Source organism: Lissotriton helveticus, chromosome 3_1 (assembly GCF_964261635.1).
Source record: "Lissotriton helveticus chromosome 3_1, aLisHel1.1, whole genome shotgun sequence".
Lineage (NCBI taxonomy): Eukaryota > Metazoa > Chordata > Amphibia > Caudata > Salamandridae > Lissotriton > Lissotriton helveticus.
In genome coordinates this window covers 405,824,540-405,836,972 of record NC_136061.1, presented here as the reverse complement: position 1 = coordinate 405,836,972, position 12,433 = coordinate 405,824,540, and the positions used below count along the sequence as shown (strand labels likewise).

Sequence of the window (12,433 nt, the reverse complement as noted above, 5' to 3'; positions counted from 1 at the left end):
TGTAGCTCCTGAAAGGATTTCATGGCTGAGCCTTGCCGTTCGCCAACCAAATAATTGATTCCTATCCTATTCCATTTGTGGACTCCTTCCAGGTCTGACAAATGGCAGAGCGATCGCCCCTTTCAGAGTGGTGCTAAAAGTGGATTTTAGTGTTTGGTGTGGAAGGACACTAGGGTTACCATGGTACACTTGGCACACGCCTACCTTTCAGAGCATGAGTTTATTGTGGCCGAAGAATTGAGCCATCTTGAAAACGCCAAAAGTGGATAGGATGAGCTCTGGGAACCTTAACTCGGGGGTCATTTTCACCCACTGGCCCATGCCAGACATAAATGTGGCATCTCTTGGCACCCTTTTTAGAACACTCCTGGAACTGTGGAAGATCAGAAAAGGACTGGGCCAGCTGTCGAATACCTAAGAAGAGCCTAAACGACTAGATCTATTCTCCTTGTACTCAGGACAAAGAAATGGAATCAAAGAGTTATAAGGCTGACCACCCAATAAGCTACAAGAGGCCTTTTCCTGCAACTGCCAAGCTTACCAGTGGCAGCTGGACCTGAACTGGGTCCTCCTGTTGGCCTTTGCCTGCCTTCCTGTGAGTCTCTAAGTGCCTCCTTAGAAGTGTACTCCTGTAGTGGATTGGGACTTGGAGAACTAAAGCCCAAATATAAAATCTTTGACCAGTGCGAACCTGGTGACTGTAGCAGTCTTGTGCTCTATCACAATCAGAGTGAAATTGCACCTCGGTCCTGTTCTACCGTGACTATTGACTGTCATTGGCACTTTGTGCTTCTTGGAGTTATTGCTACTTAAAAGTGCAAGAATTCATATATCTAGTTCCTCTTATTGGATTTTTGTCATATTGGAGTCATTTTCTCTATTAAATTTTACTCTAATTTCCAAATTCATTTTGGGGTTTTTATTGTGTTGCATTTTGACTTTATTACCATTTTAGTACTGCACAAATAGTACTGGATTAATACTTTACACGTTGCGATCTTAGTTAAACCTGTTTGATCTATGCCATATCTACCATGGGGTTGAGCTCAGGTTAATATAATGACTTTAGTGGTTCACCCTGACAAGGACTCTGATTATTACTTGAGGTGGTTACTTACTCTCCTCAACTAATATCCCAATTTTTTATAACGGGCAAAAAACAACGCTGCTGGCAAGAGGGTAGCGGCGGGAACAACAACTCACTGATGCATAGCCAATTCTGTCCGTCTCCTCTCCAATTAACACAGTAAAAGGATGTGCGGGAACTCATCATATACCTTACAGACGAGTACTGAAAAAGGAGGAGAAGGTGTCCAATTCAGGACCGTCTTGAAAGTCAACATTAGTTGCACTCCCAATGCTGCGGACACAGCCACCAGGGGCATTAACACCAACATCCTCCTCAGATAACACACCTGGCTTCGCATCTCCAGGTTAAACAAAAGTACAGCAGCAGCCCTTCAACTTCTCCAGTTCGACAGAGAACATCTCTTTTGTTCCCAGAAGGATACGATGCTTGAAAAAATAAAAAAGGAGAGCAAGATTGCCAAGTCTATGATGCTCTGCAAACTCCAACTACAACAACTCATAAGCAGCTGCCTTGGGTAGGAGCCAGGCTTCATCACCAGACTAGCATAGTCTTATCAGAGACAGCAGCATACCTTCAGCCGGTAGGCCAGCAGAGGTTACAACAGAGGTGCAGATAGGGTAAACACAGGGAAGGGCAGTGTTGACTCTGGTAAAGGAACTTCCACCTCTAAGCAGTGACTCACTCCACAACCCCCCTCCCTCCAACCAATCCTACGTTACCTGTTGGACAGAGATCACAAGATTGCATCTCTCACTGGGAGGAAATAACATCAAACAAGTGAGTTTTAGTGGTGGGTCACCGTGCCTACTGTCTAGAACTTTGGACAACCCTGCCCAACATTCCCCTGAAAACCCTGCCCAACATTCCCCCGACAACCCTGCCCAACATTCCCCCGACAACCCTGCCCAACATTCCCCCAGGAGACACATCCTCAGCAGAGACCATCTATGCCTTTTCAAGGAAGAGGTACAAGTGCTCCTCCAGAAAGGGGCTTTATAGATTGCCTCCAAGCCATTAGGGAGAAGGCATCTACTCTCTCTACTTCCTCATTCCCAAAAAGGACACCTCCCTCATACCCATCCTGGACCTGAGTCCTCTAAAGGAGTACATCCTGTCAGAATAATTCCATATGACAACCCTGCAGGACACCACCCATCTTCTCTGACCAAGCTATTACACGGCTGTGCTTGACCTAAAGGACACCTACTTCCACATACCCATCCACCCTTCTTATCACAATACCTTTGTTGTGTGGTAAACCAATTCAAAGTACTTCTTTTTGGGGTACCATGGCTCCAAGTATGTTCATAAAGTGCCTAGCAGTGGTGGCGCCCATCTTCGACGGGTAGGGCACTCGGATCTTCCCCTGTCTGGATGATTGGCTGATTAAGAGTGGCAGCAGCCAGCAATGCCTAGGGCACACTAGAGCAGTGATTTCCCTGCTTCACATCATGGAATTCTCCATAAATGCCACCAAGTCCTATCTCCTTCCTGAATAGATCCAACCCTTCCTGGGATCTGTGTTGAACGCATGTTCAGTGAAAGCCTTCCTCATCCTACATAGAGTGTTGAGTGTTGGCATTGCAGCAGCTGCTATCTCATTTTTTTAGCCTGATGGTCAGCTCAAGATCAAAACCGTGTGTAGCTCCTAGGAATGATGGCCTCACGTACTCCACACGCCATCCTCTACATGCTCCCCCCTTACAAAAGTGCAGTGCGAAGCACACTCATGGGTGGATGCTCACAGGGAAGATCTAGTGTTGAAGAAGACCAGCACTCGCTGCTCTCTACATTTGTGGAACAGGAACAACTTGCTGCAGGCAGCCGTTCTCAGTCCCGATTTCACAGGAGACAGTTACAATTAACGCCTCCCTCACAGGTTGGGATGCGTTTCTCTGTGCCTGTGCAGAGGGTGTGGGCCACTCGACTCAAGTGCTGCACGTCAGTTTACTAGAACTACTGGCCCTACAGTTAGCCCTCAAAGCCTTGTTTGAGAGAAGGTAGTTCTCATCAAGACAGACATGGCTGCAATGTATTACATGCAGAAACCAACGCAGTCACCCCAGCTGTCAGCTTAGCAAAGCAGATCTGTAATTGAGCGACTCACCATAACTTACAACTCCTAGTGGAACATCTTCTGTGGAGTTGACATTGCATACCTGCTCAGCAGGGCGCAATAACGCATTCACAAGTAGAAACTCCACCTGCAAGTTCTACACAGGGATTCCCAACATTGGTGTATTTCTTCCACCCCAAAAACACACAATGCCCAAGATTCGCCTCCGGGTACCCACACCGACAGTCCATGGGCAATGCACTCTAGATTAACTGATATGGGATCTTTACCTGTGCTTTTCCTCTTCTTCTACTCCTCCTGTACGTGGTGTGGAAAATTCGACAGGTGTCACTGATGTTAATCCTGGTGGCTGTCCCTTGGGCCAGGCAGCCCTGAACTCTATGCTCCTGGAAATGTTCATCAGCCCTGCGAAGTGCTGCTGATCAGGTCATACCTTCTCACACAGTCAAGACCCAATCAGCCATCCAGACCACAAACAGCTCAACCTAGTGATCTGAACCCCAAGTCCTAGAGTTTGCTAATGTAAAGCTCCCTCAGGAATGCATGACTACTCTGCAAAAACCTCTAAGGCCCACCACATAGGCCTGTTATGCGGAAAGTGCAAAAGATGTGTCCAGTACTCCATTTCCAAAAATCCTAACCCCATAAAGGCCAATGTCCAGGATATCAACTGCTATCTTTGAAACCGTCAGCAGTCAGGCCTCACTTCACCTAGCTGCCATAGCAGTTTACTTGTAAAACAGGGAACATTTGTCCCTCTTTAGGATCCAAGTAGTCAAAGCTTTGATGGAGTGCCTCTTCAAATACCGCTTACCTTTGTGTGAACCCTAAATGTAGTCCTCACAAGGCTCACTGAGCCGCCCTTCGAACCTTTACACTCATGCCAGCTACTGTTCCTTTCCTGGCAGGTACCATATTTAGTGGCTATTTCCTCTCTCAGATGCATTAGCAAGCTGCAAACACTCCCATTACAAAAACCTTTCATTCAGGTCTATTAAAGATAGAGCTGTTCTGTGGACTAATCCTTAATTTCTCTTCGATGTGATATCACCTTTTCACCAGTCACACTATCGAGTCTTCTATCTGAAAACATATAGAGCATCAGAAAGAGCTCTACACATGTTAGACATTATAAGAGCTCTATGTACTACATGAGCAGGGCCAAGCCCCTTAACAAGACTGACCAACTCTTTGCAATAACTTAGTATCATCATTCCATCTCTAAGGCATATACAGCAAGATGGATGGACAATTGCACCAAAACCTGCTACTATAAAGCTAAGAGAATCTTACCTGTATCACCCTCAAGCACCCTCCAACCATAAGAAAGAAACAATTATGGATTTCTTAGGGAACATACAGTAGCTGACGTCTGCCAAGCGACCACCTGGTTAACACAACATACTTTTATCAAGGACTAATGTGTTTGTCTTAGCCCGCCAGCAGGCAGTTGTTAGCCAGACAGTTTTAAGGCCTGTTTACCACACACCTACATCATCTACTAAATACCCATGAGTTAGGGAGGGCACTGCTTTAAAGTTGATGCACAGCATGTGTATCTGCAGTCACCGCACATGCTAGAACGGAAAATGTTACTAGCCCCGGAAGTGGCTGGTCCTACTGTGAAGTGCAGTAGATTAACATGTTTTCACCCTCATCCCCAGAAGCTTGTGATAACTGCAGGTTTTCTTGGGTACTGCTGATAACTATTATACTAATGGTGCCCTTGGTATTAATGGTGCCTAGGAAACAAGGAGTATTATTACTGACAACTCAAGCGGTTCAGAGGTTTCAGTGTCAAGCTCTCCCTGTCAATCAACAGCAGCATATGTGTTAGATTTATGTACTGTGAAAGGAATTTCTTGTTTTGAAGAATTTGCTATACTGAAAAAACACGTCTTTTGATACTGTTGATATTGGTGTTACAACGTGTATTTATTCTTTTTATAATAGTGTAAATTGTAAAGTTGTTAAAGAGGATATATTCAATAAATGTATGTGCATTTGAATTGACTTCTCATGCTGAGGGAACCTAACCTAGCTGATCATGGTGAAGTACCCATTTCAGGGTAGTTCGAATGAATTGCATGTTAGATCCTCCTTTGTAAAAATCCATAAACCCATACAAGCTAAAAAAAATTAGCAAACCACTGAAGAAGAAAAAAAAACAGCAACTTGCCAAAAGTACAAGTGATCTGTAGCCTCTGTTTGCCAAGTATCACTTTCAAGTGTGCCTCGCAGTACTGGTTTGAGCCAAAGGAGATCGCCTGGCTATATTTGCTCTTGTAAATTAATATTACCTTAATTATTTTTAGTAGCTGTGTTCATGGGCTTATGTTTTTTTGTATTCCACAGGGTGCAGATGGAGTGGAGTACTTGTCGATTCCTGTGGACCATGGGACATTGACTGATTTCTTAGAAAAGGAGGACAGCGAGATGTGAAACTAATGCTGTCCGAATAAGTAGAAATTATTAAGGAAGAAAGCTGCTACATGTTTGCGGAGAGTAGGCAGCCACCACAGTGGAACATCATCTGACAAAAGACTCATGGCAATAACTAAAGGTCATTGTTGGATTTAGATGAGCTGTTTTCGTGTACAGAATTTCTTGAAAGCGTATCATAAAGTCCGTGTGCTAGCTAAGCAGACATCTGATCATACTTTGAACTGAGAGACCTATACTTATTGATTTAATGACTAGGTGGTGAATTGTACATTTTGACATTCAATTAATTGGTGTAAGTATTTTTGTATGCAATCAAAATTTATTTGAAAAATCCTGTTTTGTTTTTTCATTATCTGATGATCTTCTGGTTGAAAACTAAGGGGAATATTTGAAGCCTGGTGCGACGGGACATCTACCAAAAAGTGTTGGATTTCCCATCTGGTATATTTTTAATGCATAGACAGGTATGCACTCAGAATAGACCGACTGGTCGTCCATCAACACACCTGTGGGCCTCCTCCATCAGTGTGCATTGACCCTGTTTTTGTGTCCTCAGAAGCTTCCGAGGGAGACCCTGGCTCCCTTCGAATGTTTCCTATTTTTCATTCTTATTCATACTTAATATTGAGTAGCTTATATTATCTTATGTTCAAAGTCAAACAAATCTTTATTCTGATAAAAAAATCCATAAAAGAGACAGAGATAAAATCCATACTAGTAAGTCATAGAACATTCACAGATTTAAAATGGAAAGATAAAATTCATACATATTAGTCAATCAATAAGGGGAATTATAAGTGCACTACTCACCTGTGAGGGTCTCAAGGCGCTGGGGGGCAGGAGGAGAGTCAGCAGTTCCATTTAATTAGAAGAGCCAGGTCTTCAGAGCCTTCCTGAAGGTGTTCAGGGAGGGGGCACGTCTGATGTCAGTGGGGAGCTCGTTCCAGGGCTTGGCCGCAATATAGGAGAAGGATCTTCCTCCTGCTCTGGCTCTGCAGATGTGCGGGGTTTAGGCGAGGAGGAAGTTGGTGGAGCGGAGGTTTCATTTGGGTACGTGGAGGGTGATTCTGTTGTTGAAGTATTGGTGTCCGGTGTTGTGTAGGCATTTGTAGGAGTAGGTGAGCATCTTGAAGGTGACTGTTTTCTCGATGGGGAGCCAGTGAAGCTTGCGTAGGTGTTGGCTGATGTTTTTGTGTCGAGGGATCCCGAGGAAGAGTCTCGCAGCGGTGTTCTGTTTTGTCTGGAGCTTGCGGAGTAGGGTCTTGTTAATGCCGGCTTAGAGGGCGTTTCCGTAGTACAGCCTGCTGGTGATGAGTGTGTGGGTGACTGTCTTCCTTCCCTCGAGGGGGATCCATTTGAAGGTCTTATGGAGGATACGGAGGGTGTTGCAGCAACTGGAGGTGACAGCGTTGCCCTGTCGATTCATGGAGTCTAGGGAGGAGTCTAGTACGATGTTGAGGTTCTTGCCGTGGTCTGTGGGGGTCGGTGGGCTGCCGAGGGCGGTGGGCCACCAGGTGGTGTTCTATGCCGAGCGGTGGTTCAGAGGACGAGGACTTCTGTCTTCTCCAAGTTGATTTTTAGGCAGCTATCGCTCATCCAGGCTGCGGCGTCCTGCATTCCTTACTGGAAGTGGAGTCTGGTGGTGATGTGGTCCTTGGTGAGGAAGAGTATGAACTGGGTGTCGTCGGCGTAAGAGACTATGCTGAGGCCGTGCTGTTGGACGATGGCAGCGAGGGGAGCCATGTAGATGTTAGAGAGTTGGGCTCCGTGATGATCCCTGTTGGACTCCGCAGTTGATTTCCGTGGGTTCGGAGAGGAAGGGTGGCAGTCTGATCCTTTGGCTCCTGCCGGTGAGGAATGCTCTGATCCAGTCGAGGGCAGTGCCTTGTATGCCGGCGTCGTGTAGTCTGGCTACGAGTTTGTGGTGGGAGACGGTGTTGAAAGCTGCTGACAGGTCAAGTAGAATCAGGGCTGCGGTGTGGCCTTGGTCGAGGAGGGTGCAGATGTCGTTGGTGGCTGCGAGTAAGGTGGTCTCGGTGCTGTGGTAGCTTCAGAATCTTGATTGAGAAGGGTTGAGGATGGCGTTGTCTTCGATAAACCTTGTTAGTTCTGCGTTGACTGTCTTCTCTGCGACTTTTTCTGCAAATGGGAGGATGGGCTGGTAGTTTTTGAGGTCCGTCGGGTCTCATAAGGGCTTCTTGAGCTTGGGCCTGTTTTCTGCGCGTTTCCAGTGGTCGGGGAAGGAGCTGGTCTCGAAGATTAGTCACAAAACATTCACAGTTTAGATGAACAAGGGCAAATCTAAAAGTAATGTTCGGTCGCCAGTAGAAGAAAAGTCATGGTCATGTAATAACAAATAGATGGAGGTTATTTAACATGTATAATCCCCATCTGTCAAAAGGACCCTGCTATGGTGATACAGGTCTACTGTCCTCATTACTCATCTTCAATACGCTTTAGATCTTCAATTGAAAATAATAGAAATGGGCAAAAGTAAAAACCTGTAATAATAGTCGGACGCAACAGATTGTTTAAAAATCTGATATCCTTAGTGATCTACTTCATATGTTATAGCATCCAGGTGTGAAAGCAGTTTTCGTCTCTAAATGAACAGACTCTATGACATAAAACCACAATATCAAGATTACAGATGAAGTTAAAAACGTCTTTGTAATAAATAAATCTTTAGTGTAAAAATAATTGGTTGCAATATTTGTTTCCTCGGGTCCCTGTACAAATTACAGAAAAGAATACAATGCAATGTGGACTGGTTTGACTTGCCATCACATGAGCCTTTAAGTATCTTTTGGAAGCAAAATTCCATTTTGGGATAGACAACCATAAAGTGCAAACTGCCAGTTTGCAATCTAGGTAAGATAAAATGTGTGTTGGATGTTCAATACTAGAATAAGATAACTCAGAACACTTTGTTGCACAGGACTTGAGAGATACGTTGACACTGTAGATTTAAGGCACTCTCTAGATTCCCTATAGGCCATCCTTTTCCCCAGGAGGATAGTTTTCTTACCCTTTTGTAACATGTTAGCAGGGCCCTCAATACTCATGTTCCCATCCATTTTCTTCAAAAGACTATGCACGTAGGCCAGCCATGGAATTCTCGCTCTGTACTCCAGGATTAGGCAGTCTGCTATCACTTATCTCATGAATTTAGTGCCAACTTTGCTCCATACACTATGTCAGAGGGTGATGGGACTTATCTGCAATGCATCCTCAAAATAAGGATGCGCCAGTTTATTGTGGACTGTGTATGAGGAGGTTAAACAGGGCACTGCAAGTAATCTACATAAGAAGCGTGTCTTGTGTCTGTAAGAGGGGGCACCTTGTCGAGCCCAACAGAGGCCCCATAGTTAACATTGGGTATACATTTATTTTCATATGGGGTCAAGAGCTCTCTAAGGAGCTTATTCCCAATTTTGGCTGTAAATCTAAAAAGGGCTTCTGAGCATCTTGTAAATTTCAGTTTTTCTGCTTTCAGATGTGTCCTCCATTGTCCATTACTAAAGAAGTGAATACCTAAGTAAGTAAAACTTTGTTTCGGCAAGTGCTTCTCCCCTAATGTGGTGAATTTTCATTTTAGGCTTCTCATTCCCACGTCATGGTAAATGTTTTCTTTAGGTTGATTTTCATGTCCCTGTTCCCCATATACGAGATGAAGCAATTGATCACCAGCTGGAGGCCATTGGCAGTTCCAGAGATCAAAACGGCAGTCTGTGTACAGGAGGACCAGGGTTGGGCGTTTGCCAACATTGGGGGCATCTGCCTTAATCTTTTGCAGGGATTCGTCCACTCCATTAATGGATAACGAGAATAAAAGTGGGGCAAGGACGCATCCTTAACAGATCCCTTGTGTTACTTGGAAACGTGGTGTAACTTTTCCCGTTCGCTTTGCCCATAACGTATCTGTGCCGTTAACTGTGCATATAACTGTGACAAGAAAGTCCCGATCTCAATGGGGGCACCCATGTTGGTCAATGACTGCCACATCCTAGTGTGGTTTACTCAATCAAATGCACCGCTCAAATTGACAAAGCATAAATGGATATGACCTTCTTTAGCCAGGGTGTATTTGCTGATGAGTAGATGGAGTTTGGCACATTGTTCCGTAGTGCCCACATCCTCTATAACCCCTATTTGGAGTCTGCTAGGATCGGATTTTCTTTCACCCAGGATTCTAGCCTCTCTAGTAGGATTTTGCCCATTCGTTTAGCTGAGGAGGGATATTGGATGGTAACACTTTGTGTCCCCCTGCTCCCTTTTTTAAAGATCGGGACTATGATGCTCTGTCCAAGAAAATGGCAGATGTCCTCTAGCTGCGGCATTACACAGCTGTGCCAATATAGGAGCCCACAGGTTGGTACATGATTTAAATGTGTGTCTATTGGAACCCCTTTGGGCCTGGTGCTTTTCAGTAGCAGGCTTTTCTAGGGCAGTGGCAATCTCTTCCAAACTGATGGGTGTTAGGTGTGATGGTCCTACATGGACTATCACACCAGGGGAGGTTTCCGCAACTTGATTATCTGGGTTAAAGATTCTGCCATATGGCTTACCCAATCAGCCTGTTGTACAAGCACCTCTAGCCTGGGGCCTGATGAGTCTTTTAGAAATGGCTGGTTGATTGTTCGGCAAAAGACAGAGGCATCCCTTGTATCAGCTGCCTGTTGTAAATTAGCCCACACTTTCTTCTGCAGTTCTGCCCTTTTTCTTAGTGCCTTTTAGGTGAATCTCAGTGTTGAGATCTCTCTATTTTTATAAGTCTGGAGGACCTTTTTCAGGTTCCGGTTTGCTGGTGAGCAGTCTTGATCAAACCACCTAGTGGGTTTATAATCAGTCCTCCTCCTAGCTGATCTTAAGTTACCTGCAATTGCTGTTAATATTTTAATAAAGGCCGCTATAATTTGGTGAAGAGAGGAATTTAGATCAGTACAGATGGAAAATTCAGTGGAGTTATCAAAGTTCAGTGGAGTTAACATTGATCACCTTCTCTAACAGAGCAGTTCCATTGATATTTATCCACATGAGACTAATACCATTTATGCCCTGGGTTTCAATATGTTCAGCAAGTTGTGGCCGATTAGCCTGCTGAATCTTGATGTTAAGTATCATCAACAGAGGGTGATGATGGCTAAAATCACTTGGGTCAACTTTAAAGGATTCTACCAATTCTAATGCAGTTTCAGAGATCAAATTATGATTTACTAATTTATAAAGCGCTTTGTCACCAACTGGAATACAGGTGCTAGCCACTAAGATGATCATAAGAAACATGAAGGGGATAGAAGCCCCTGGAAGCGAACAAAACGTCCAGATTATTAAATCCAAGGTTAGTAACCAGCCTGAACTTGGAAATTACTTAGGAAGGAGCCAGGTCTTGAGAGCTTTCCTGAACTGCAATAGATCAGTTAAGGACCTTAATGAGAGAGGAAGTGAATTCCATAGCTTGGCTGCATTGACCGTTAAAGATCTGGCCACCTTGCCTGGATTTCCTGAACTTGATCCCACATAGCATATCGGCTGACGCAGACCGAAGAGATCTACTAGGAATGCACCTTCTCAGCATCTTTCGCTGGGAAACAGGGTCCAGCAACTGAAGAGATTTAAACGCAATTCAGAGTGATTTAAACAAAATTATTTGCCTAAGTGGTAGCCAATGCAAATCCTATAATGCCAAGGAGGCAGGTGCTCTTCTGGGTCTATTTAGGGCAAGTTTGGCTGCTGCAACCTGAACCCTCGACATACTCTGGTGCACCCAACAAAAGGGCACTACAGTAGTCTAAGGGACTAAAAATAACACTTCGAACTACCAAGGCTCTGTTGGAATGTGGTTGCACCAGCAGGATCTTCCACAAGGTTCTCAGTAGCTCAAAGCAAGTGCATTCAACTTTATTTATATGACTCTCCATTCTAAGTTTGTCATCGAAAATGACTCCTAAATTACGGACCGACTCGACAGGAAAAACAGGCCCAACAAAAGGCCTAGGCCAGAAATTGGGAGGGGAGTACACTGGGGACTGTCTGGGGTGAGCAACATAGCAACTCATTCTTATCCCCATTAAACTTTAGGGAATTCAGGCAAGCTACTGGATAATGTCCCTCATGCAATCATGAAAGGTGGAAAGTTGTTGATTACTTGCCAACAAATCGATATAGTGAGTATTGTCTGCATAGTTGACCATGGTCATCATATGAGATTTATTACGTCTGATCAAGGGAGCCATATAGATGTTGACCGAATCAGGCTACTATAGGAGCCCTGTGGCACACCCTCTTTGATCACCCTGAACTGGGAGCAGAACGGAGGGAGAGCAACTGCTTAACATCTGTCCAATTGGTATGGACGGAACAAGTCCAAGACTATTCCATCAAACCGAATGGCTGCTAACCGGGCCAAAAGTGTGGCATGACAGACCGTATTGGAAGCGGCCAAGAGGTCCAATAGAATCAGCACAGCTGATTGCCCCTCATCGACCCACATTCTAAACTCCTCCATGATCAATGGTAGAATCGCAACAGCTACCTTGGAAGGTGGGGATAATTGTTCCCTCGCTATGGTATGTTCCATGAACTCTAAGTTGTTTCTAAAGATGAGTTCATTAAGGGCCTTGCTATATGGGTTATGTGGAAAGTAGATTTGGTTACATCCATGAATGTTTGAATAACTACAGATCTTACTATTAGGCTTATCGTAAGTGTTGATGTTAAAGTCTGCAGCCCGTATATAAATACAATTATCTGGGACACGGGTCTCAAAAATTCAATTTCTCTCCCTAGGTCAGCAATGACCCTATTCCTCGTGTTGTCAA

The 12,433-nt window shown here is 44.6% G+C and overlaps 1 protein-coding gene across 3 annotated transcripts in view; it reads left to right on the top strand.

Annotated features, from left to right (window-relative positions):
- The window catches only part of ORC2 (origin recognition complex subunit 2), a 334,428-nt gene extending 326,119 nt beyond the window's left edge, over positions 1 to 8,309 (top strand). For all 3 annotated transcript variants that reach the window (XM_078680185.1, XM_078680186.1, XM_078680187.1), the window contains one exon: positions 5,523 to 8,309. In XM_078680185.1, the coding sequence (XP_078536311.1) occupies positions 5,523 to 5,609 (87 nt within the window). In that variant the 3' untranslated portion in view covers positions 5,610 to 8,309. The remainder of the gene's footprint in view (positions 1 to 5,522) is intronic.
- The last annotated feature ends 4,124 nt before the right edge of the window (positions 8,310 to 12,433 follow it).